This window comes from Leopardus geoffroyi, chromosome C3, assembly GCF_018350155.1.
Source record: "Leopardus geoffroyi isolate Oge1 chromosome C3, O.geoffroyi_Oge1_pat1.0, whole genome shotgun sequence".
Taxonomy (NCBI): Eukaryota; Metazoa; Chordata; class Mammalia; order Carnivora; family Felidae; genus Leopardus; species Leopardus geoffroyi.
Window position 1 is genome coordinate 15,688,420 of NC_059338.1, and position 27,856 is coordinate 15,716,275.

Consider the following 27,856-nt stretch of genomic DNA (forward strand, 5'->3'; position numbering starts at 1 on the left):
AGGCTCCAGGCTCTGAGCTGTCAGCACAGAGCCCAATATGGGGCTCAAACCCACAAACTGTGAGATCATGACCTGAGCCACCCAGGTGCCCCTGGGGTAGATCTTTTTCTTATAAAAATGTCATATCCAATGAAGAAATCATCAAAGAAATTTTTTTAATATCACGATTCCAGCATTCTAGTATGATGACTAACTTCACTTTGGAAAGTTTCTGGAATAGTGTGTACTCCAGTTTATTTTTCATAATAATATTTACATATATGCACTATTGCATTTTATGCTTTTTTCTCATGTTGCTACATGGCCCTCGTTACTATGTTTTATAATAATTACATGATATTAAAATTCTATTAATGTAATACATTAATATTACAATATTATAACGCATTAAATTCCACTTTAATATACTTCAACATTTCCTATTATAAATGACACATCAGTACTTTTAGATGCTTCCTGAGGAAATGCTTCCCAAGAATTTGAGTAAGGACCATGGTCTTATAAAATATGTTTTAGTGTATGCTTGTACAAGCCCTCAATCTGTTGCCTCTCAGTTTCACACTTACCCTTCATTGCCTCCTTTGCAACAATAGAGCTGGAGCCTGTAAACGTTTCTCCTTGGCTACCTGGCATGTTTTAATTGTCACAATCCTGCAATACGCTTCCTGTCCCCTTAGAGAATGGGATTCCAGGCACACATCTAATCATGTCCGCTCCCTATCTTTGTAATCTTTTAAAAACCAGACTTCTCTTGTGTAAGTTGTCCACTGCTGATTACAAATGTCTGCAAAAGTTAGTGGTTTAAAACAACAATAAACATTTCTAATTTCGCAGTTTCTAGGAGTCATAAATTCAGGAAAGTTTCCAGTCATGCTATTGGCCAGGTGGCCAATGTGGCCTGTGGTAGCAGTTTGCCAACCCTTCATGTGGTGCAAAATATTGTTTAACAAGCAAACAGGTCATATAGAAGAAAAAACCTGTTATTTCAGTTTCAGAGAACTGCCAGAAATTCCTCTTATATCTTCTATAAAAAAGACACCATATTATATAAAGAATGAGAGCTTAAGCCTTCTAATATCCTTCATTACAAAAGGCACTTATACCATACAATACAAGTAATCAGTATTTGCTTTATTTCGGTTTTAAATATACGAACCATACTCTTACTCAAAAGAACAGATTGTACATAGGAAAACGGTTGCAAACAGTTCCTTACTAATTTGTGACATGTAACTATTTTCTTCTTTTTTTTCTTTTTAATTTCAGATCTTCAGTACTTCTTAGACACTGACCTGTCACCATATACTTCATATTCCTATTACATCGAGACCGCCAGTGTGCATGGCTCCACAAAGAGTGCACCTGTCACTTTCAAGACGAAACCGGGGGTCCCGGAAGGACACTTGAACTTAAGTTATATCATTCCTGTTGGCTCAGACTCCGTAACGCTTACCTGGACCACACCTTCAAATCGTTCTGGTCCTATAGAAAAATATATTTTGTCCTGTGCTCCTTTAGGTGGCATTCAGCCGTGTGTTCCTTATGAAGGTCGTGAAACTGCAGCTACCATCTGGAATCTGGTTCCATTCACCAAGTACCATTTCTCTGTACAGGCATGTACTAGTGGGGGCTGTTTACACAGCTCACCCCTTACAGTGATCACAGCCCAAGCACCTCCCCGAAGGCTGAGTCCACCTGCAGTGTGGAAGATCAGTTCTACAGAGCTTCACGTCGAGTGGTCTCCCCCAGTGGAACCAAATGGTAGGAAGGCAAGGCTCAGATCTCCCTTTCTTGGCCAAACATGAATGAGAATTTAGGCATTTGGAATCGTGCAGTAAGAGTCTGGCAATTGTATTCATTTTTGTAACTGTAGGATAGAATAATTGAGAAGGTCTAAAGATATCAAACACTCTTTGGACTATGTAGAACAAGTTAGTAGAACAAGTATATTTCTTTAATAACAAATTCCATTCATTTAAATTGCCCCTTAAAAGGCTAATATTATCTTTGCTCTTAATGACATCTGTCACAACACAAATGATGTTTCTAATTTGAAACTCACTTATGAGATGCATTATATTTGACTGTGTCACAAGCCAGGGCACCCATAAGCAGTAAATTTTCTCTTTTAACCAAGAAAAGGATATAAAATAATACCAAAAATATGTATATAGGCTGACTGACTCCATTAAGTTAATTTTTTGTCTTCATACAATTGAACCCTTGGTTATATAGGCCAGACACAAATTCATAGATTTTTAGTAATTAATTTCATGTGTGTACTATGGCAAAACCTTTTATCTTGGACTTTTAGAGTTACTTGATAAGAATATGTAGAAATTAAGTTGAATGTTCTAATATTTATGTAAATGGGGCTGTGTTAAATAGATAATTAAATTAAAATCCCCAAATTTGAAAGTGTACAAATTGGAGGTGCAGTGATCAGATTACGCCCCTCCCTCAAACAAAGCAATTCTTCTTAGAAATTATGGCCCTTCACTCTGCAGAGGTTTGGCTTTACCTGTAATAAGTTATCGCTATTTTGTGTTTATGCATTCCCTTTTGGTTTGTTTTTCCATGAATATGCTTTTTAGCAGTGCTTTATACATTCATCTATCCATCAGCTTGTTGTCTTTTATAAGTCCCATCATCTGGATTATTAAAGGAGTGAACAGGTAATCTAGTCAGGAGAATAAGGCAAAGCCAGCAGAACTCTTTAACTGACCTACCCCCACCCGATGTCACTTTGTCCAATGAGTCACTGTCACTTTGTCCGATGAGTCTCCTTGGCTCTATGTTTCACTTTTCTAGGAGTGATAATAAGGTATGAACTGTACATGAAAAGATTGAGATCTGATGGACAAGCCACGTCAGCAGAAAGTCAAGTTTTTCAGAGCAGTGGATGGCTCAGTCCTCACCCATTTGGAGAATCGGCCAATGAAAATGCATTAAAACCTCCTCAGACAGCTACAACCATCACTGCCTTGGAGCCATATACCACGTATGGGTTTCGAGTGTCGGCTGTGAATATGGCTGGCAGTGTGTCATCTGCCTGGACTTCAGAAAGAACAGGAGAATCAGGTGAGGAAAAGGGTTTTGAATTCTACTTTTAAGACTCCCACATAAAAATGCTGCCCCAAATGAAAGTCAACAGCACTAAAGTACGTTTCGAAAAGCAAGAATTATAAATTTATATAGGCCAAGGAAAAATTTAATATATTGGTTGGCTACATAAATAACTCAAGGTCATAAAGCACTTGCAGTGAGTTTTAGGGAAAAAAAAGTAAATGCCTGAGCTATTACTTCAAGAGGGAAAAATAACTTCACTCTAGTTACAGTCTTTTGGGAATGTTTGCCAAAAATAGCAGTTGGTTTCCATTCCTGAAGTGGGTTGGCCATATATCCTATCTTGCTCCAAATTCAGTACAATTTATATTCAATGAAAGAGATAGCTGTTACCCATTTCACAAATCCTGTTTTGTTTTTATTTCTCTCTCCAAAGCAAATAGTGTAGGTACTAGGTGGTACCTAATGATAGAATCCCAGGTATCAAAATCTGTAATTTGCAACTGTACTCACAAGCAGCTGGCAGTGTGGGAAGAAAGGAGTGTGACATTTTCAATTTTCTGAAGATATCTTCACTATGGCAAATGAGAGATTTTTAACCCTCCCCCTTACTCTTTACATTAAAAACACCTCAAATATCATGAGCCTTTAACCAAAAAAAATACACTTTTGTTATGTTTTGAATCTATGGATATTCAAGAAATCCCAAGTCCTGATTTAAATTGGCTCTGTTAAGACTGTGGGGAGGATAAGGGTAGCTTTAGGTTGATGTCCAAGGGAATCATTTCATGAATAAAATGTGCATTCTGCTTGAGCATCTCTTAATGACTACCAGCCATCTTGGACAAATAATAGTGCCATGATAGCACAAGTGATGAGCCATGGCGTTCTGGAAGGGGAAAATCAAGGTCAGAAATGAAAAGTAATGGGTGAAACTGCAATACTGGACCCTCATAATCTTATGGGTCACTGGCTCCTGAACGTGCAATGAGGTCCTTTGATAATACACCTTTGGTTAGCACATTTAAAATCCATATTAAGATCTCAAGGATGGCAGGGGGAGAATGTATGTGTGTATGTACTCTGAACATTTCAATCAAGATTTATTGAAAACTTAAAAAAATTTCTTTGGGGTTATTTAGAACATTTTCGATTTACCACTTTCTGAAGAGTAATATTCTCCAAGCTGTATCAGTGTGGGTGAAATACTTCTCTCCATTAGAACTCTAGTGTGTTACTCTTCGTTGTTCTGGACTTTGTGGACTAAGACTTAGTTTTGATGACTTCTCCTTTCAAATGCTTCATAAGACCTATGATTCCCCACTCCAAAAAATCTATTAGTTATCTTCACGAACGTTAGCAAATTCCTATATGATTTTTATTTTGTGAATGGAAAATACCTTTGCTGGTAAGGTAAGAATGGAGAACATCCTTGCAGAAAACATAAAAAAAAAGTGAATGGATTTTACAAACACCAGTATATCCTTTGATTTTTAAAAATCAGGGTATTAATGTAAGGAACAGGGGTATGGCAGAAACTAGAACGCATGTATGAATTTACTCCCGAAACCTGTAAATAATGGCGTTCATTGTTGGCGGCTGTACTTGTTGTCATTGATAGTGCCAGCGTTCATGACCCCTCCCTCCGTCTCCCCGCTTTCACCGTACTCCCTCAATGTGTCCTGGGAGAAGCCGGCAGATAATGTAACAAGAGGAGAAGTTATGGGGTATAAGATCAATATGATTTCTGAACAATCACCTCAACAATCTGTTCCTGCAGCATTGTCACAGGTATTGTTATTTGAACTAATGTCCTTTCAAAATCGAATTGTCTTCATTTTGATATTTTCTGAGTTTGCAGAATTCTGTGACCGATTTCTCTCTTCTGGATTCCTTAAATGGGGCATTTGTTTCCTGATATGATATTATGTGTGCAAGGCTCTATATATTTATATCACCTATTTTTTCTAATATAAGCATTTATTAAAACAAAATAGATATAATGTTGTTTAATAAAATCTGCTTTTTACACTAACATATATCCTTATATATCTTGTAAGAAGCCGAATCTCAGTAGCTATGTAGCATCACATTATTTGGGCAGACAATAATGCATTTAGCCAACCCACAATCAGTTGATATTTATACTGTATTGATTCTTTTGGAAATATAAGTAGCATTGATAAGAATGTCTTATGTGTACATTTTGCATATTTCTGAAGAGAAAAGAATTCTGAGGAACGTATTATCACAGCTTATAGCAAAGGGTATTAACATGTTGAAGGTTTGGGATATACAGTGACATATTGTTTACTAGTACTTCATCCTCTAGCTAGAAGTAATGAGAATAATAATCATAGCTAACTTATGAAGGCTGTATTATGTGCATGGACTAAGTCATTTGATATGTATATAACAATCCTGGTGGGGGGGGGGCGGTGAGAGGCTCTTCTTTCCCTCCAGTTTATGGGGTGGCCAATGCACTCCATTAGTCTATTCTATCAGCATGAGGGTGGCCAATGACAGAGATGGCTGACGTTAACTGGACAAGTCATTCTGTGTACTTGACTGTTTAGCACCTCTTCTGAGGAAGATGCTCTTTGGCAGCACTAGCACAATATAAAGGGATCTTTGCACATAACTCTCTCTCCCATGGTCCTATCCACACTCTTCTTTCTCAGACTTCCTGGTTCCTGATCTTCTAGTCTTTTCTCTCTCATGCGCATGACTAATACATCCCAGCCACTGTCATATAGTTCAGGTGTATTCTACCTTTGGATCCTTCCCTTTCCATACATAATTGATGACAAGGTGCGCTACTGGTTTTCGGGATCATCCTTGAACGGAGCTACAGAGCAGCTATCATGCACTTGCAACCACATACTAAGGCAACCCATCTGTGAACCAAACTGCATGTTTATACTCTCTCAGCTCTTGAGGGACCTCCAACAAGTCATAGGTATGAGCTGAGATTGATTGAGCTACCAGTATACAAATGGTCGATAAGATGGGGGTCCCAACAATCTGCTTGTACAGTATATAATAATTCCTGGCTCTTTTTAAGCCCCTTTCCATTTATGGATATCCCTTTCCCCAGATATCCCTTTCCATTTTATGATGAATTTCTGTTGGGCTTCAATGGCCTTAAGAGATGGCATGTCTGACAGAACTCGGCTCATGAGAGGTAACTCTAGCTTCATGGCCATTTGACGTTCCACAGTCAGGTTCTCTGCTTTTACCAAGGCCCAATAGCACGCTAGAAGCTGTCTAGCAAATGGTGTTTACTTTCCATTGTGTCATATGCCCTTGCTCCAGACCCTGTGAGTCTACCTTGGGATTCTCTTATTGAGAGCTTGCCGTAAATGTCTCACAGCATCTTCTCCCACTATAGCCACCTTTAGTACCACAGGCTCTGATAGACTTTATGTCCCAAGTTGCTTGGCTGCTTGCAAAACAGCCTTGACCTTGACCTGCTGAAGAATCCATTTCCGCTTGAGGGCACACTCAGAGCTGGCAGCGCTCCATATCACTCAGTAACTTGGTCAGAATAGTATTCCCAGATGTGGAATATGCTCTCTTCAGAACCTAAGAAGGCCTGCCAGACATTCTGTTTCCTTCCTACTAGTGGTAAGTGCAAGAGGCAATAAGCTGACCTTTATTTTGGAAGGGGTGTCCTAGCATGTCTCAGGCTACTGCACCCCCAAACATTTTACTGATGGGGCAGACCCCTTAATTTTCAAAAACGTGGTCTCTCATTCTTTGGAGGACATAATACTTATCAAGACTTCAACATAACTGCCACTTCTTGATTCTCTGATTCTTCTTTTTTTTCTTTTTATTCATTTTTTGAGAGAGATGGAGACTGAGTGTGAGTGGGGGATGGGCAGAGAGAGTGGGAGACAGAATTGGAAGCAGGCTCCAGGCTCTGAGCTGTCAGCACAGGGCCCAGTGTGGGGCTCCAACCCACAAACTGGGAGATCATGACCTGAATCGAAGTTGGAGGCTTAACTGACTGAGCCACCCAGGAGCACTGAAATTTATTATTTTTTAAGTGGAGGCCACAGTCTGAAATCAAAGTGTCAGCAGGGCCATTTTCCCCCCAGTGGCTCTAGATGAGAATCCTTCCTTGCTTCCTCCAGCTTCTGGTAGTTTCTGGTGTTCCTTGGTTGGTGGCCACAAAACTCCAATCTCAGCATGTTGTCACATAGTCTTCTCTGTGTCATTATCTCCTCTGTGTCTGTGTAGCCCTCTCCTTTCTCCTATAAATATATGACTTATATTTAAAGCTCACCCTAAACGTGTGATTTAATTAATTACATCTACAAAGACCGTATTTCCAAGTAAGATAACTTTCTGAGGTACTAAGTGAACAAGAATTTGTGGGAGACACTGTTCAACCCATGCCAATAGGTTTGCCAATATTGTCGAAACTTTTCAGTAGACCGAGCATGTATACAACACAAAACTCGGAGAAGAAAAAGAGTCAATAAATAATTTATGACTCCTTGTTACACTTCTTCATTAGTCTGGAAATAAGTACTGACTTAGCAACTGTCTCAGGTGGCAAAAATAGACCTAGTCTTATACAAATCTTTTAACTTAAACAACTTAGTCTACCAATCCAGCATATAGTAGGATTTAGGGTAAATTTACAGCCATCACTGCTTTGTTTGGTCCTTAATTTCATACCATATTTATCATTGATGTTTTGTTGTTTTTGCTACTCTTTTGCTTTGTAAACTGTTCTTTCCTTGTAAGATAGTTTCAAAGCAACTATTGCTTGCACTATAATATTCTCTTCCAAGACACAAAACTAAGTAAAAAACACCGTTCATAAAAATATAGCCTTGGAAGTCAATTTGTTTATATCCCATTTCTGCCATTTGCTAGCCCTCCACACATCTCTGTGTTTTAGGTCTTACTCATCCGTAAAATAGGAAAACAATTTCTTCTTACCTATGTGGTGTCTGTGGAACTTCAAGAGCTTGATGAATATTAGATACTATTAGCGATTTTTATTAATGGGCTAAGACTACATTATACTTTAAAAAGATCACTTTATAGTTCAGTGGAGCAGTAAAAGATTTCATTTTTATGACAAAAATTATGGATATGCATCTTTTTTTGTTTAAAAGTCCTTTCTTTGTGGCCCAATTGAAGAAAGATGTGGATATGTCACTTTCTTCTCTTATGCTTTCTCTCTCCCACAAATATCTACCTACTTCATTGTGTATTAACGAAAATGAAATCAAGAGTGGCAAAGTCAAAATTGTCACTTCAGTAGTTAAATTTGTATCCACACTGACCTGAGTGTGTCTTAAGTTTGGTAAATAAATAGCCAAAATTTCTAGGGAAAGCTACTGTAAAATAACTGTTCAGGAAATTTTGGCTAAGAATGTGGCAAGGAAGGGGCAGCTGGGTGGCTCAGTTGGTTAAGCGTCTGACTTCGGTTCAGGTCATGATCTTGTGGTTTGTGGGTTCAAGCCCTGTGTTGGGATCTATGCTGACAGCTCAGAGCCTGGAGCCTGCTTCAAATTCTGTGTCTCCCTCTCTCTCTGCCTGTCCCCCACTCACATTCTGTCTCTCTTTCAAAAATAAATTAACATGAAAAAAACAATGTGGCAATGAAATATATAGAACAGTTGATATTATCAGTGTAGGATTTCAAGCTTCCACAGATTTCTCTCCACCTCTCTAAAGATTTATGCCAAAGAAAATTTTCAGTTAAATTGATCCTTTAAGACGCGTAAAATGGCTGTATATATGGTAGAGAAAAAATTTATCTGAGTGATTATTTTATGTGCTACAAGCTTGAAGGTAAATGTCCTTTTAAAATCTTGTAATTTGTACCAATCATATGTAGAGAAGTAAAAGCCCATCAAAATTAGTATTAATCTACATTTTCTATTTCTTTTTTTTTTTTTTAACATTTATTTATTTTTGAGACAGAGAGAGACAGAGCATGAACAGGGGAGGGTCAGAGAGAGAGGGAGACACAGAATCCGAAACAGGCTCCGGGCTCCCAGCTGTCAGCACAGGGCCCGACGCGGGGCTCGAACTCACGGACCGTGAGATCATGACCTGAGCCGAAGTCGGACGCTCAACCAACTGAGCCACCCAGGCGCCCCTTCTATTTCTTATTATATGTCATTATGTGTTCTTGCTGTGAAGAATAGTTTATTAAAAAAATGATTCAACATCCTAGATTACAAAGGGAACACTTTATTTTCAAATTAATTTTCTTAATTTGAATATAGTTGATATAATGTCACAATAGTGTCAGGTGTACAACGTAGTGATTCAACTTCTCTGTATGTTATGCTATGTTCACCACGAATGCAGCTACCATCTGTCACCATACAATACTATTACACATAATACATATTTTAGATTCCACATATGAGTGAACCATATCCTATGTGTCTTTCTAAGTGTGACTTATTTTACTTAGCATAATACCCTCTAGGTCCATCCATGTTGTTGGAAATGGCATGATCTCATCCCTTTTTATGGCTACATAATATTCCATTGTATTTTTTTTTTAACCACATCTTCCTTAAAATAAGAAACACTTTGCTGTATTTTATCCTGAAAACAATTTCATTTTCTAAAAATCTACATTAATCCAAACCAGAGTTGTTCTAAATGGAATACATTTTATAGCAATACTCAACAAATTTTACTCATTTCAAAGTTTTATTTTTCTTAGAAAATTTCAAATCACATTGCACAGAAGAGAACATTTTATAAAATCAATAACAATTTCAGCATTAGAGAAATGAAGTACTCATGATTTGGTTTTTGATGTTTTCTGATTTCTAAATGTAGTTGCAAGGAAATAATACCAACGTTTTAAATTATTCCTAGATTTTTAGACTCTTTGAAATCACCTTAATTTCTGAAAAATATTATATAAGTGATGTAGTTCATATCCCATTCACACTGTTTTCTAGAACTACTCATTTAGGTTATGAAATTTTAAAGTAAATGCCTAGGCAATATTCCAAATGAATTTTATTGTATTTCTAAAGGGAGAATATCTAGAAAATTACTTCAAATGTTACGAACCTTAACAGCTATCTATATTTATACATATAGAAGATTATTTGATATGATATCAGTATCCCTTAGAAAAAAGTTTTATACTCATGCTTGGTGTCATACTTTTTGTTTTAATGACTTCTTTTTCTGAATACAATTTCCAGTGGTTTTTGTATCTATAAACTAAGTAAACTTATATGGTTGCTTTTGATCATTCCTAGTTATAATGATAGGACCAAGGCTCAGTGTTAGTTGTTTAATTATTTGTTTATGTACTATGGCGTTCCTTTCAGCCTCCTTCGCTCAAATCTGCTTTTCTCCCTTGAAATTGTGTGATAAAGACAATATTTGAAGAAATGTAACTGTTTGATCTAATCTGCATATGCTTATTTGTATAAGAAAGATAATTGAGAATTGACCTCATGTGGATGCTCAGTAATGTGTTTACTTGTTTTCCTTTTTCTTTTGTGGCTTTTTATTTTTAAAGAAAATGATGGGATTAATTTAACATAGTGACATTTTTCTGTGCTAGTTCCATCAAATGACGTGTGGGCATCACTGCATGGGGTTCGTTTTGGCCAAGCCCCATGGTTTTATTTGGCCCTTTCATGATAACAATCACAATGTCACCATCCTTTATCTCTGCCATTGGTGACAATAACCATACCACCACGCTGCTTTATGAGGCAATAACTTGCTTTCCTCATTTATCCACTCGGGAACTGGATTATTACCTCATAAAACAGTGTGATTGTACAATTATCAATTAAATCCTAGCTTGTTGAGACTCTTCAAAAAAAAAAAAAATCCCTTTCCTAATAGTGGTTAGCAATAATTTCTTTGTCTGAATTCATAGAACATGACCGGATTCTGGTTTCTTGACTGCCAAAGTTACATTTCTCACACTGTTTATCTATTATCTGACTGGTTTTTTTTTTTTTTTTGGCCTTGAAGGTGTTGTATACTGCCAAATCCCAAGAACTGTCTTATATTGTAAAAGAACTAAAACCTTATAAGATATACAACTTCACTATTTCTCTCTGCAATTCAATTGGTTGTGTGACCAGTGCTTCAGGAGCAGGACAGACATTAGCAGCAGGTAAGCAAGTTTTTCTGTACATGAAAAATGTGAAAAATATATTGTATATTTGGAAACAAACACCTATAAAGCTCATCACCTTCTCTAGTTTGGACTTAATACTTGTCTTTTCTGGTTTCTCCTGCTCCCTGATCACGAACCCTGATTGCTAGCTGTATTGACATTTTTAAACAAACAAAAATAAATAAATAGACTTAAGTTTCTAAGAGGTCCCTGGGAGTCCTGAGTTGCAGCTGTGCCATAATAAGAAATGCAGCTAGATGCAGAGTGACTCCAGGGCTCAGTATTCACTCTAGGTCCTACTGATATCCTGACAGTTGTTAGAAGTATTCAGGAGGCTTCTTGTGAGGGCTCAGGATACTTCTTCTTGACCCTTTTTGCGGGCTTTGGGTCTACCCACTCCTGCTCTCTGGGGCTAAAGGCAGACATCCAGGAACTAGTGGGATATTCTGGTGTTATATTTTACCTTTAATGGATAGGCAGCAGTGTAATTATTAATGTACTTACTATTAATAAGAAGCTACTAAGTTTATACAATTTAAATAAAGGAGTCATTATCAAGTATGATCATAGTAGGAAATGCTTTGCATAAAATGTTGCTTGCTTTACACAGAACAAGCTAGATTCATACAAACTTGATTACATGTGTTACTAACACCTACATAAGTCAATTACTCTGCATTTAGTGTATTTTCAAATCAGTTTTTCTGTCTGCAGTCAAGCAAAGCTTGGTGCTTCCTAAGAAAATTTCCAGATGTGAGGAGGTTAAGAAACTCTTAGAAAATCCAGATGTGAGAAGGTCGAAAGACTTCTAGATGAATGACAGATATGAAAACATATTTAGCTATAAAAATATTCCTTATGCCTTTTCCCTGTGTTCAAGTCTGATTCTATTGTTTTATTTTACCTCGCTTTAGTTCTGGAAAAACTTGTTTGGCTCAAATGATCTCATCCAAGTAATTTGTTTCTTCAAATTTCTATCAATGAGAACAACTCACAAATTCTAAAGAAGTATGTTTCTTTTATTACCTCTACAACCAAACTCTTTGTATTTTTATATATTTGTATGATTTCATATGTATGAATACATTTATGGGGTACCTAGGTTGTACAAAATACCATTCTCCTATAAGACTGTTTGTTTGTTTGTTTGTTTGTTTGTTTGTTTGATTATTAGAGGGCTGCTGAATACGGATAATAGAGGCAGGCTCTCTGCCTTCTTTTGGAAAGATGACATAGTTTGGGACTAGAGAACAAAAAAAGAGGACTCAGTCTTGCAGGCTGAAGAAAGTAAAAATAGAAACGATGCAAGCTGAAGATTGGCCTGAGGCATAGTGGAAGATACAGAGGGATATACTTATAGTGGAAGATAGATGGATACCAACCATGTGACTGAGTAGCACTGAAATCATGACCCCCAGGGTAAAACGTTTAAAATCACCTAGTGTGACTTTCTACCAATAATGGTATATTCTTTGTAACATTGTTCCCAAGTGTTTGTCCAACCCATGTTTGATACCTTTCGTGGTAGGGGAGCTACTACCTCTCAGGCAAATCCAGGTTTAGAGACCTCTTTCCAGAGGTGATTTCTTACATGGATCTAAAATATCTCTATGTGGCCTCTATTCAACATTTTCCTTCTACTCCTTAGGGGCTCTCCTCAGTCTAATTCATCTTTTTCTTAACGTACTTCCAATAACATTTTCAGTTCTCTCCGCTCAAGTGTCTCCCCTACGCTGCACACCACGGCACCCCCATCTGCACCTCACACGTCATAGTTCTACCACTAGTGCAGGTACTGTCCTGTAGATGAGATTCAGTCTGTCTTTTCAAGGAAACTAGCAAACTAAAGGAAATGGAGGGACATATGCCCGTCTGCAGAGACTAGATGGACCCTCGGGATGGCAAGGGGAAAGTGGGGCAAATGTCTATGAAACAGGTACTGCCTGGCTAATGCACCAGTGATAACATCTGTGCTAACAGCATCCTCCTTGGTTGTAGCAACTGGTTTCCGTGGCATGGAGGATGGCCTAGCTGAGTGCTCTGAGCAGCTCTCATTTAACTTACTGGTGAGAATACTTCAGGCCGCTCCTGTCCACTGGAAATGTAGTGAAAGAAAACTAATCTACGTCCTCCGAATCCTTTCTGACTCTAAAGTGCCATAATTATATTGTTACTCTAGTTTATTGTGAGTGCTCAATTCAGTAAGCATGTATTAAGGGCCTACCTATTTAAGGCACTGTGAGGGTTTCAAATATAATTCATTCAAGGACAGTTTAATGGTGTCTGCATTAAGGTGTTGACATACAACAGATAAGGTTAGCATCTGGAGATATTAGAAAAGGGACAAAAGAACACTATGGGAACATAGACTCTGGGATAAGTAGCTTTGATTTGAACAATACCATTTGACTGAACAAATACCATTATAGTCACTATTTTAGAGACTAGCATTGTTCCAAATACTGATGGGATGAAAATTAAGGTATATGAAGATTTGTCTGGCAGTAGAGTGTAAACAGACAAGAAGAGAGTGTGTAAATAGGGTCTGGTAGACTTTTCTAAGAGGCAGAGAGGGAGTAAATCAGATAAATAGAAGTAAAGATTGGAGGAAGGGAATGGAGGTGGACCAAAGAAGAGAAATGCATAGGTTAAGAAGAGGGAAGAATTGAAGACAACAGTCAGTGTTGCAGACCGTGGTCATGCCATTAAATATAATAACAAAGATAAAGACATAAACTCATGAGTAGAAGTTTGATCATTGGGTAGAAATACATCCATGGAAAGTCTTAGGATCCCAGAACAGAAAATGCAAATCTGGAGCATAACACTGATACAGATTTTGTGATTATTGCATAGAGATAAACGCTAAAGCTGTAGGTGATAATGAATTAGTGAAAGCAGAGAAAATACAAATTAAAAGTTCGCATCTCAGTGAAGGCTCATATTTTGGGAGAAAGAGAAAGGAGTAAGGGGAACACAGGCATGGGCAGAGTTAGAGGGAGCAGTATCAGAAAAGTTAAGGGAAGAGAGAGTTCTAGAAGGTCTAGAATTCTGTAGCGTCATATGCTGTAGGGAAAGCAAGAGGAATGGGATCTACAAGGAAGGTGGCATGGAAGGCCCTCTTGGAAGCCCTCTATTTAACATGGTTGAATAGAAGCTGGATTGTAAAGGACTGAGCAGTTGCAGAAGATGTGATGGTAAATTTAAGATGTTCGGAATGTGCAAATTTAAATGTGGAAATTAAAATTGTTGTTGTCGTTGTTCTTTGCCACAATGCTCCTTCTACCCAATCTCCATTAAGAGAAATACATCAACTTTCGTTCCCATGTAAAATCCTTTCTTTTCTGAAGGAAAAGTCATTTTAGTGTTCTTCTGGGGAAGTGTTTTTTTTCCTTAATCCTTTAATTTTTGTCAGGACTCTGATTCTTCATCTGTAGAGCAGAGAACAAAGTCACTTACATGACAAAAGTATGGCAAAATAATTTTTACTTGCCATTTGATTTATTTTAAAGGACATAATTTTCAAGGGTGTTGAGATCAGTAAGAATGAACTTCTTTGTTTTTGTTGGGATATAAGGAAAAGCCCAGCAATTACAGACCCAGTATCTTTTTGCCACCCTTATTTTCAGTAAATGAAAGTTTTTGTTTCCAAAATTTTCTTAAGATTAAACATCTGGCTATAACTCACAGATGCTAAGTCATAAACACAGAGATAGTCAATCCTTTTGGTCAACAGGTTTGCCGTGGGAAGAAATAAAAGTTGACTTGCAGCTTTAGGATTCTTCCTGCCCTGTTTCTTCAAGTAATAAAATTGCAAGTCGGAGGGAATATGTTACTGCAGCAAATTCGAATGGATGTGTGGGGAATTAACTCTTACATGAAAATGTAGTTCAGACGAATTTATTTTAGGAGAAGGAAAGAAGCCAGTGACCATTCAAAACCTTTGAAAAAGGGTTCCAAAAGTTAGTAATAGTATTCAGCCTTTTGAAATCATTGATTCGTAAAAATATGTTTCCTCCTTAAATCTCAGTCACAGGAATCAAAAAGATACTTGTGAAGATTTATCTGACTTTTAGTAGAAAGCCTGAGAATTTCAACTGGCTGTTGTTTTGCTTCAAGTATTTTTTCAGTGAAAGATATGGTTAGAACTGGTGCATTTCTTCCGGAATGTTGCATTGCTGCCTCTTTAGTTTCGTGCTTGCGACAAACCTGAGAACTGATCTGCGGGAGGCATACACCCAGGAGCAGCCACGTTTCTTGTCTCTGTAGCAAAGTCTCCAAGCAGGGTCATCAGTGGCTCTGGAGTTGCTTCTGGGTTTCTGTGGGTAATGAACCGATGGCCCGGGCCCTGTTAGAGTCCTTGTTATTTTTTCCTTAAGATCACCCTTTCAATTTAGGAAATTTGTGTGTTTCCACGCTTTGAGAATTCAGTACAATTTAAACCTTTCTTAAGAGCAATTCCTCTTGGAGCTCCATTCCTGGACGAGCAATGTGATATTTCCTTTGCCTGTCATAAATTGACCTCTACACTACAAGCTTAGAAGTACCCATCTCCCATTAAGCAAGTAATTAGCGGTGCATTAAGGTTTTTCTCTGAATCAAAAGTAAAATGTATAGGCTGTTTGCCGCTCAGTTGAAAACGCACATTGTTTTGCATGCAGGTACATGAGTCTTTTCATTGTGAATAGGACCCAGAGTGATTAAACAAGCACTCTTAATATGTTAATTTATAATTTTAATTACAACAATCTTGTATATATAGTCATTAGTGAATACTAATATAAATATTTTTCTATCTTTTTATTCATAATGCATAAACCAATCATCCAGTTACTTCTCTGAGGTTGCCTGTTTTTGTTTCATAATACAATCTTTGTTCTTAGTTATGAATGCATTTTGTTCATTCCTGCCTTGAATAATCCCTCATTAAGCTAGTCACTTTCTGCTCCATGCTAAAAAGGAAAAATTATCATGCAAATGTGGCATGCCATATTAAAAAGCACATTACCAAACACTTTTGTTGCTGTCCTTCAATTAGTTTTCCTTCTTTGAATTTAATTCCATTTGTTGTTAAACTACTGACTTGATGTATGGACTCATGAATCTGAAGCTGCTGCCAAGAAAGTGGGGGAAAAAAATCAAAGCCTCTTCGAAGAGCTGCAGAGGGGAGCTGAAATGAATTTGCTTCACCTTTGACAAGAACACTTGAACAGCTCTGGAATCCTCTGATGATCCAACTTGGCTAATTATCCAATTATTTATTTCAAGAATAAAGGCACTGTTTTACAATTAGAGAAGTGTAAAGCAATCTGAGAAATTTGGTAATGACAGATGACTTAAGTAACTTCTAAGATAAACAGTATCTGTGCAAACTTGTCTCGCCGAGTGTTTTCAGACAGCAGTTCTATCTTAGCATCAGGGAAATCCTGAGTACACCGAGGGTTTTGTTTGTTTGTTTGTTTTGCTCTTTCCACAACAGAAATTATTTTTCAGTTTTAACCAACATGTCAAATTTCCATGGCTCTTAAGCGATGTTTAAGTTGTATTTCTCTTGATTAAAAGCTTTTGGTTCAAAGCAATACTTTTTAATTGCCTAATGATATAAGTCAGTTCTTAGGAAAGAACCGCACATTTAGGAGTTCATTTGCAATATAACTGAAAAATTCATTGCATGGCAGTAAAACAATTTACTGTTAATTACAAGGAGAAGAATTTGCTGTAGCATGCTCACAGATTGCCATGAATCATGCAGCACTCCTAGAGATTTATAACAGATGTGTAAGTGGGATGAATTAGCAGGGTTTAATAACAGAGACACAAATCATGCAGACTTCAAGGAGCTTTAATTGATATACTAGAATGTGACGGGCATGAATCACTCAGCCATTCAACAGCACTGTAACATATGGTCAGCTCAATATGCTGCATCTTAAATCGGTTGGTGAGTCGTTGGTTGTCCCATATGGTGGAAGCAATATATTTTTCATGATTAAAAAAAATACATCCATTTTTTAAAGAAATATGATTGCAAAGCATGTTTGTTATTGAACAGTCACCTGAATGCCAAACTGGGTTTTTTAATGTTTTTTTTTTTTTTTTAACATGGCAGCTTCCCAAAATAAATAGCGGCTACTACTTGTAACACCAGATCGCTGGAGGCATTATCAGGACCAAACTGGTGCTTGTTGGCACTCTGGATCCACAGCAAAGCCTATAGGAGAGCGCAGCTGATGATAGCTCTGACTGTCAGGGAAATCCTTCAGAGTCAGGCAAAGCAAACAATATGAAAGGAAGGAATGATGTCACTTTCAGAGAAGTTCAGGAATGCCCAGATTTGCAAATAGAATAAAATGAGTTGAATGGGAGACCTTTCCTGAGCAGGGTAGGGAAAGGGCTGTGATCCCACCGTTACCCATGGTGTAACAAATTGGATATAGCTTTTTATAATAGCCTCTTCGTTAGATGCTCGGTCCTTCAGGAATATTCTAAAAGAAATCCTGGCTGACCATCACATGGATGGTCGTACCAATTCCATGTCATTATTGAACAATGGTGTCAGGGTACGAAAACAGGTATCCTGCTACAGACGGGTAACCAGTGGCATGTAAAAATCTTTTTACTGAGACTGGAATCTGGCAGCTTTCGGCAAAGCTCTCGCAGCATTAGTAAATCTGACAGATTTGAAAAAGGAATATTGCAGCCTTAGAACTGTGGCTGCCAGAATTTAATGTCAACAATTAAAATTTATTTTGATCCTTACCTACTGTTTATTACTGTTTGTATACACAACAGACCTTACTAATACAGAGATGCACTATTAGAAGGAATTACCATCTGTTCAGAGTGAAATGCTGGCATCTGTCTTAGATGCTAAAACTAAAATGATATTATTTCTAACAAAACAAAATTAACTGCTTTTTACTCACCAACTTTAATTTTGACTGTGTGGCTGCACCCAAGCAAAAGGCTTGTTGATGAAACATGTAATGACCTCTGTCATCAGGTCTGCATTTAGATATGTGACTTTAATAGGGTTCTCCTGGCCTTTTTGGCATGCAGAAATCATACTTTTTAAAACAGCCTTTTAGCTTTATAAAGTGTTACCTATAGGAAGGCATTAAAATGACACAATTAGAATATGCAAAAATTGGCTGAATCAGGGAGGCTACAGTATGCAAAATATTTTGATAGATGTACCCTAAATAAATACAAGGAAAGAAATTAAGGAGACGAAAATTCATCTGAACAAAGTTGCCGTAGGTCCTACAGTGACACCTTTAGGAAAATATAAACTGTATCTTGCGTTAGACTATTTTTAATTTTCTCCTACACTGACATATATAAAAGATTTATATTCAGCTCCCCCGCTTTTTGTAAAAGCCTAACTATCCTATTAACAAAGGTCTCCAGCTTTTTGAAGGTAGAGAATTTGGAGTATCAAGGACAATGGTAGTTTCCATACTGATGCTGGACCGGTGGTGCTAATTTCTGAGAAGCCAAACTTCAATTCTATATATCACAAAATAATAAATTGTGTCACACCAGCATTTAATGCATGTACACAGTGCATTAACTGTAACTGTAGTACATTTATTTGTGCTAGAGGAGACTTGAAAATGATTAAAAAATCAATACTTTGCTGTCAGAGAAGCAAGTGTTACGATGCATTTAAGTAGTTAATTGCATAAGCCCCATAAAAGCTTCAAGTTTGGGTAGCAAGGATGCCATAATTACAGTCCAAGCAGCTACCTTTTATTAACGGTGGACTTTAGGGGACGGTGTGCCCCGTCATCATGCCGCTGTGTGTGCGGTTCAGAAATCACAGACCCTCTTCTCCACACATGTAGGATGCTAGTTACGTACGAATTGATGATCATCAGAACAACAGCTGGTTAAGGTAGTGTTTATTCACCAAACAAGTGATTTCCCTTAAATTCTCTAAAAGCAGTGCTCTCTGACCATCCTTTATGTCTTAAGACATATTAAAGAAATCATAATATTTGTGTGCCCTGTTGTGGTGAAGAAACAGGGTGGCTCAGAGCTGAAGGGGATAAGCTAGCTGGCTTCCTGGGGCACTGAGAGGGTCCGGGTGTCAGATGTCCAGCATGCCTTCTGGTTTACTAATTGAGAAGCACTGCTAGAAAGTATTCAGTCATAGAATTTTGAAACTGGAGGACACCCTCACTTCTGTCGTACTCTTGGACAGATGAGGCACTGAGGAACAGAGATACCAAATAATGGATTAGCCAAATTAGGGACCTAAAGAGCCAGTCTAGAAGCTAAGTTTTCTCCTTTCCAGATCAGTTCCACTGTGCATGTTCTCTCTGGAAGGAAACTAGTATGCAAAACAGGGAATGGTAAAGTAGATTTGTTCTTTTTTCTCCAGAGAATATAGACAGTGAACAAGGCGAGGCTGAGTGGTCTCGTGATCCTGAGGGGAGCATCCTCTCCTCTTCTGGACACTGACGGGGGAGCAGGTACAGTCGAGTGGTCGCCAACTGAGGAATCATGGCTTCCTGATCTGACGTTCTTGTTTAAGTCCTGATCCCAGTGGCTTTCCATGGGTGTTTTGGCCCGGAAGTGTTTGGGCAAACTGCATTTCTTGTGACAGTTTTATATCTGTAAGGAAAAGTCAAAATCATGTTCTGTTGCTCAGGTGCCTGAGGAGGTCTTATGTCAGTCTGCTCCCCACAGATGCCTGAAACGTAGAAAGGCTGTTCATTGTTGGATTCCTGTCTTCCTAATGGGAAGTGGATGGTGTTTTAAGATATTAACACTGCCATGCAGTGTTCATAGGTAACAAACTCTTGCTTGAAAACAAATAAAGAGATTTGATTTTAAAGACCTGCCATCAGCGAGAGCTTCTGCTCATTTAGGCCTCCGTTCTTATGCTATGACACTCAAACTCCACACTACATAAATTTTGCACATGTAAATTTATGCATTATGATATGCTGTTAATCAGATTATAAAGTAATAAATGCTGCATAAAGCAGAATGTCCATTATCAGAGCGTTTTATAAAGAATATTTACAAATAGAAGAGCTAGACTGGAAACTGGATTACAAAGCTATTGCAAAAAATACAAAAACGTTGTTAAGTTCATTCTAAGTGGAAACAGACTTTGTATGTTGTTATTCTTTGAAACTATGGATATTGAAGATCCATTTTATACTTGACATTTATAAGAGGATTTTCTAAGTAAATACAGATTTTGAATGCGGATGAATTGTATCCTTTTGTGACATGTTATCTGAAATGTGTGTTATTGGCTAGTAATAATAGTGCCTTGTGTTTGTATAGAAATTTGCTTTCTAAAGCCTAACACAATTGTATATATTGTTTTTAAAAGCAGTTATTGTCAAGGTAGTCCGCTGAAATTTATCCTCCTGTTGTAGATGAGAAAACTGAGACCTGCATAAGTTTTAGTGATTTTTCTAAGTCATGCAGAGTTAGAAATTAAAAAGTAAAATGTAATCTCTAATAGTCTGCAGAGTCCTTTCCATTATTCTATGTTGTCTATTAATTCACTGTTTTGTGATTAATGAATTTATAACTATAATCCCTTTACTTTGATAGTCTGAGAAATGATCCTTTATTATTTCTCTCTCTTAGTGAGTCTGTACTTGTGTGAGTGTGTTGAATAGTTCAGGAATATCTATTTTTCTTTTCATCATTCTCTGTGTGTGTGTGTGTGTGTGTCTGTGTGTGTGCATGTGTGTGTGTTTAAGTGTGACCAGTCTAGTTTAATTGATTGAAAATCCCGCCTCTGGTCTTAGGGGAACTGGGAAAATAATAACTCAGTGGGGTGCTCACCCTTTCAAACAGGCTAGGTTGACTCCTCCAAGTGAAACATACAACATACCAGCTGGAAGGTTGTTGTGTTTTTGTTTTGTTTTGTTTTGTTTTGTTTTGTTTTGTTTTGTTTTGTTTCAGCAAGAGATTAAAAAGTATACTCTAATTTGACTCATTTTCTGTAGTTGACTTCCTAAGAATAGTTTCATTGCTTGGTGGAATAATTCTCCTGTGAATTTAGAAGAAGTGTTCCACTACTTGTTAAAATTTAAACAGTCAACATTAATTTTTGTGCATTCCCAGTGAGGGTGCCCTTATTGATTATAATCATTTTGCCAAATTAAAAAAAATAAGTGCACTCTCATTTTAGGAGATATTAAAATAAAACTATTGAGTTGCTGCAATTTCTTTTGTTTTGTTTGACTGAATTTATATTCCTGATTAAAAAGTGAGTTTGATTATGATATCCATGGGGGAAAGGATTCTGAATGCTATAGTGATACAGCACTTCACCATTATCCTCAACTAGCTGGGTTATTGGAGTAAAGGAATACCAAATATCAAACAAATGGGAACTTCGGGAAAAGACTACTTTTAAGTGTTTATTTTTGAGAAAAAGAACAGGGGAGGGGCACTGAGAGAGGGAGAGAGAGAATCCCAAGCAGGCTCCATGCTGTCAGAGCAAGAGCCCGACACAGGGCTGGATCTCACAAACTGTGAGATCATGACCTGAGCTGAAATCAAGAATCAGATGCTTAACTAACTGAGCCATCCAGGCACCCTGAAGCTACTTTTAAACAAGGATAAAACTCTTTAGTTCTGAAGATGTACAGGAGGTATATTCATAAGTTCTCTATTTATTTGAAATGGACATCCTACTCTCAACACACCAAATATTTATAGTTTGTGATTCTCTAGATCTTTGCTATCCAGTATGGTAGCCATATATGGCTATTTAAACTTCAAATTAATTAAAATTAAATAAAATGTAAACTTCCATTCTTCAGTCCCACTAACCAAAGCTCAAGTGCTCAATATTCATATGTGGCTAATGCCTACCATATTAGACAGTACAGATCTAGAACATTTCCGTTATCAGAGTGTTCTATTGGATGCCATTAGAATAGATGGTGTTTTTCAAACTAAAATTTCAAATCATTTTGTCCCAGGACGCTAGGGAATCATATGTGGAAAATAGAAAATATAACAGAAGAGTTCAAAATCCTCTTTTGTGCTTTTAAATAGCAGACTTTAGATAATAAAAAATTATATAATTTGTCCTCTATTACTTCCTTGAACCCAGGACTCAAAAATCTTTGACAATTCTTCATCCTCAGTTAAGCTCATAGCCAATAATAGCCTGCTAAAATTTTAATACAAAGATGTAATTCCAAACACTGAAGAGAAGCTTAAGGGGAGAAGAAATTTCTAGATGCCTTAGATTTTTATTTTCTTGGATTTTTTTTTTTTAAATCAACGTTTATTTATTTTTGGGACAGAGACAGAGCATGAACGGGGGAGGGGCAGAGAGAGAGGGAGACACAGAATCGGAAACAGGCTCCAGGCTCTGAGCCATCAGCCCAGATCCTGACGTGGGGCTCGAACTCACGGACCGCGAGATCGTGACCTGGCTGAAGTCGGACGCTTACCCGACTGCGCCACCCAGGCGCCCCTCTTGGATTATTTTGAAGATGGAACATGGCTTGTAGAGTGAAATCTTTGAGAACCTACCATTTAGCTAATTTTGGCAAGGAATGCTAAAGGAAATCATGCATAAAATTTACAGATTCATATATATATAAAGACATCTCATGGTTTGCTGTGGCAGAAGAGGAACTGAGTTGTTAAGTATCTAAGTTGAACATTTTGTTCTGTGCCCTCTGTTCTTTACAAAATGTTGAAATAGAATCACAATCAATTGTTTCTCTTTGGAAAGCTGGCCAAGCTTTCTAGAAAGTAACAAATGCTACTTGTTCTAAGCTGTTTTAAGGTGAATTGTCTTTCATGGTTTAAGGCTATCAAATCTTGTATTCACATCATGTTAATATATGTTTATTGAAAAAGGCCAAGACTTTGTGTATGCAGAAGCCTGTGTGAACACAGATGGAAATTAAAAGTCCACAGCTTTAGTTTAGGCCCTTAAAAAGTAGGCTTGGAGGTAATGATATTTGTTCCTTTCTTTGCTTGTACCTCTCAAACCCAGCCGACCCACTTAGAGCAGGAATGAACTTCAGCCTACACACTCAACTGTTTGAGAAGAAAAATCAAAACAAAACCTTAGTTTCAATAACTCACTTGTTACTCTGATCCCCTTTCCATCAGGTTTTAGGGAAAATCGCCATCTCTGTTACTTATTCCTTGGGTGTCCCAGAAGCCTCCAGAGAATTGCCAGTGTCCCAGAACTTGAAGCATGCCGAGGCCTCGGTGTGTGGAAGGACGCTGGGCATTCTCTGCCCCTACGCACAGGCCCTGCAGTGGTGTGGTCACTTCAGAGCCCTGGGGGCTGTTGTACCTGGACCAGAGTTCATAAACTGCTGAGTTCACAGGCTCCTTTTCCTCATGTGGATGCCCTGTTTGGCTTTCAGAGTGGTTTTGCTTATTTGTTTTAATTTAAACCAGTTACTAAACTTTACAAATCAGAAAGGTTATACATGAAATGACTATTTTTAACAAAGTAAGACATCTGGCAACTTCAGGTCATGGTTCCTTTACTATCCGCTGGCTGGCACAAATCCATGACTCTTCACCCTGGCCTGGTTCTTCTCAAACCCCATGCTGTCTCTCGTGTCTCCAATTAGTCCATTTGAATCATTTTCTTTCCTTGATTGGCCTCTGTGAATTGCAGCCCTAAGTTGATGCTGTGTTAACACAGGGGCTCTGCCCTTTGTGATCAGTAATCACCCACGGTAGTCCCTGGGAGTTACAGGCTACAGGTTTCATGAGGGATCTTGTAACTTCTGGGGGAGGTAGCTCCCACTCAGGCAAGGGAAATTTTCCAGAAAAGGGGGCAGCCATGATCCAATGGTGATCAACAGCCACGTTTGAGCACTGGGATACCAGCTTGGTTAAGGGAATCTGGGTGGGGCACCAGCAGATGATAATATGAAACGTCTTTTACCAGAATAAGAAAGAATAGAGAAATCATCTCCACAGGGAAATTTTGTTTAATCAGCAACATTTTATGGTAACTATTTGTTAGTCATTTAAATTGTGTTTAGTCCCATTTAAGGTATACTCTATCTTGTGTTTTCAGTTCTTAGAACCCCATAAATACTCCACAACTGCCTTGATTTTGAGTGTGATGTACACAAGTACATGTGTACCCGTGTGTGAGTGTCTAGAGATAGAAGCTAAGTTCTTGAATGTAACAAGTGTTTTTTTGTTTTTGTTTTTGTTTTAATATTCAGCGCCAACCCAGCTGAGGCCTCCTGTGGTCGAAGGAATCAACAGCACAACCATCCGTGTTGGATGGCTCACACCTGAAGAACTGAATGGACCCTCTCCTACATACCAGCTAGAAAGGAGAGAGTCATCTCTCCCAGCTCCAACGGCCATGATGATGAAAGGAATTCGTTTCATAGGGAATGGATATTATAAATTTCCCAGCTCCACACACCCAGTCAATACAGACTTTACTGGTGAGTGTATTTGACATTACTTTATTGAAGAGGCACTAAGCACCAAGCTGTTTCTTATTATTTTGATAGCCCTTCATAATGATTTTTTTCTATGTTTGTCTACAGAAATACTCATTCAGACCTTTTATACCTTGATTGTGTCAGTATGTCCACCTTCTTAGTATTCTAGGTGGTGGTGGGGGGGGGAAGTGAGTAAGTAGCAGAAAGAAAAGTAAAATATAGATGTGGAAAGATAGCTTTATTTGATCAAAGTATATGCTGGAAATGACACCATTTACCAGAGTGTGTTCCTCAGAACGCTTCATGTGCTCTACCAAAAAAAAAAAAAGAATTCTGTGGGCAGATGAGTTTGAGAAATGCCCCACGAGGTTGGAGATTCTCAGTACATGTCAGGTTGTTAAAGTCTCTAAAAAGAATTCTAAGAGAGCTATCTAATTTTTCTTTTTTTTTTTTTTTAATTTTTTTTCAACGTTTATTTATTTTTTGGGGGACAGAGAGAGACAGAGCATGAACAGGGGAGGGGCAGAGAGAGAGGGAGACACAGAATCGGAAACAGGCTCCAGGCTCTGAGCCATCAGCCCAGAGCCTGACGCGGGGCTCGAACTCACGGACCTCGAGATCGTGACCTGGCTGAAGTCGGACGCTTAACCGACTGCGCCACCCAGGCGCCCCTACTATCTAATTTTTCTTACCCCAATATTCCAGATCCTTATTTGTTACTTTTTTAAAAGCATGATCACTATCTGTAGGTTTTGTGGAGAGCATTATGGGAAAAACTAATTTCAGGGAAACATACCTTCTATGGGTAAGTGATGCACTTGCTTAAGGCACTTAAGGCACTTAAGCAATCTCAGGAATCAACAAAAACAATGTTTTCACACAATATTTTTAAAAATGAAAACCAATGCCAAAAAATTCCCAATAAAATCCCAAATTTTAAAATGAAGACTGGATCCATTCCTTTCTTGCATGACCCTGTAATCCCACCTCACTTGCCTCACCCAACTCCTGGTCTTGCTGGTCCTACAATATTCCAGGCATTCTGTTACCTTTCTGAATTAGAGTTTTTAAGAATTCTGTTTCACTATAATTATAGAAAACTGTAACTATTTATGTTATATATTCCACCTTCCCAATAAAAAAAAATTAAAAGGAATAAGGTACATATAATTCTGTAAACTCATAATGATATTCATTTAATCCACAAGAAAGTCACTTTGGAGCAAATAGTCTTTAAAATGTTGCATATGTTGAGTACAATGAAGTGGAATTTGAGCCATAAAATGTGGCTCAAATATTATTGCTTTATTTTTTAAAGTTTATTTATTTTTGAGAGAGACAGAAAGCATGAGTAGGGGAGGGGCAGAGAGGAAGAGAGAGGGAGAGGGAGAACCGAAGCAGACTCCACACTGTCAGCGCAGAGCCTGATGCAGGGCTCGAACCCCGAAACTGTGAGATCATGACCTGAGCCTAAATTAAGAGCCTGATGCTTAACTGACTGAGCCACCCAGGTACCCCTATTGCTTTGTTTTTATTTAAAATAGTAAACAGTTTGCTTTTAAGTGAGCCTGATGTACATTTGTAATGAATGATCTTCTAGCCAAGGTATATTGAGGTGAATACCCCTGGTCTAGTACATCAAAATCATCACTGAGTGTTAGAAATTCAACCACTGAGATCTCATAAAATGTTCCACTTCCGTTTAATATTTGTAAATGTCAAAGAAAGGAAAGAAAAGAAAAGAAAAAAAATCTGGCAAAGAAGCTACGGATGTAAAGCTAAAAAGTCTTTCCTCCAATGGAAATAGAAACTGCCTTCCTGGTCCAAGATTTGGCACGCGCTGTGTTTCTTCGAGGAAACAACATTCGTTTCCATTCAGCTGGGCCTATCTGCTGCAAGTATGTCAGCTTGGATTTGCGGGCTAGCCAGCAGACAGATTTTTGATGGGATCACCTACTGTTGTTGCAGTGAAAGATAGAGTGGCCCGTCCACCGTTAATAAATTTAGTCGTCTGCACTCTCTCCCTAGCCGGCCTTATACTCTGAGGTGCAAGGGCTAGGGGCAGATGTAGCGTCTGGGAAGTTTTCCAAATTCCTCTTTAAAAAAGTTAGGCCGTAAACACTGGCCTCACTAAGCAGGATCCTTCTGTCTATAACAAAGCCTCCAGCTGCACAGAAAATGTGTTTGGAGTACACATCATTTGAAGGACAAGGTGGGGAGATCACAATTTTGGCTCGAAGTGCTCCCTAGGGGTTTGGTGATTCCCAGAGAATGAGAAGTTCTGCATTCAGGCACGTTCTGGGGCAATACTAGCTCCTTTTTATTAGCACCTTCACCTTACTTTTAAGGTTCTCTTTAACTTTTAAACCAGGTCTGCGTCAAATTATTGGTTTGATCCTTTGGCTCAATAATTTTATTGAGCTGGGCCCATGGTTAAATGAAGTTTACTCAATCAATAAGCTGGGACAATTTACAAAACCAATGCGATAGCTTTCTCTAAACTCACATCTTTCCTAAGCAGAGCAGTATGTGCATAATTCGCACCTTCCATTCATTTTACTTAAATATTGTCTCATTCAATCCCTACAAGCCTGTAGGTAGGAATTTTACCCTCAGAGCACAAAGGAAAGGAGAATCAGTACGTGGCTTCCCTGAGGTACGACAGCTACTGAATTTCAGGGTTCGAATATGAATTGGAAGCTTCTGATTCAATGGCTGGTGCTTTGCCACGGAAGGGAAAGGCACACACGTGGACAGTTTTTTGGAAGGTGTAGAATGAGAGTATGTGACAGTAATAAATGAGGATGGGATAAAATTATCAATCAAATATTCCTTACCCAACACTGCTAAACTTTTTTGGATTTTTCTTTCAGTTGCTGACTTTTCAGGTACAAATAGTTAATAGGGTTGGCTTATTTATTTACTTACATCTCCAAAGCCATCTAGGGATCACATTTTTTCCATAGCAATTGATTCCAGATTGTTCTTAGAAGCTAGATGTTTAATGTCTGAATGAAATTATTTTAATGGGCTGAAGTGCTATCTGTCAAATGGTGCTATCAACTTCTTTTCTATATATCTTATGCAGAATTTTATATCCTGAGGCAAATTTAATGAGCCAATTTTGGAAATCTCAAAAATGATTAATTGTGTTTAATAAGTGAATAATTGTAAGAACTAAGATGCTTTTATTTTGAATTATTCATTTTAAAAT

General features: G+C 37.9%; 1 protein-coding gene across 3 annotated transcripts in view; it reads left to right on the plus strand.

The window, feature by feature from the left end:
• USH2A (usherin) overlaps nt 1–27,856 on the plus strand; it is a 742,577-nt gene that overhangs the window by 203,753 nt on the left and 510,968 nt on the right. For all 3 annotated transcript variants that reach the window (XM_045455771.1, XM_045455772.1, XM_045455773.1), the window contains exons 17-21: nt 1,267–1,761; nt 2,812–3,081; nt 4,688–4,857; nt 11,062–11,206; nt 24,412–24,642. In XM_045455771.1, the coding sequence (XP_045311727.1) occupies nt 1,267–1,761; nt 2,812–3,081; nt 4,688–4,857; nt 11,062–11,206; nt 24,412–24,642 (1,311 nt within the window). The remainder of the gene's footprint in view (nt 1–1,266; nt 1,762–2,811; nt 3,082–4,687; nt 4,858–11,061; nt 11,207–24,411; nt 24,643–27,856) is intronic.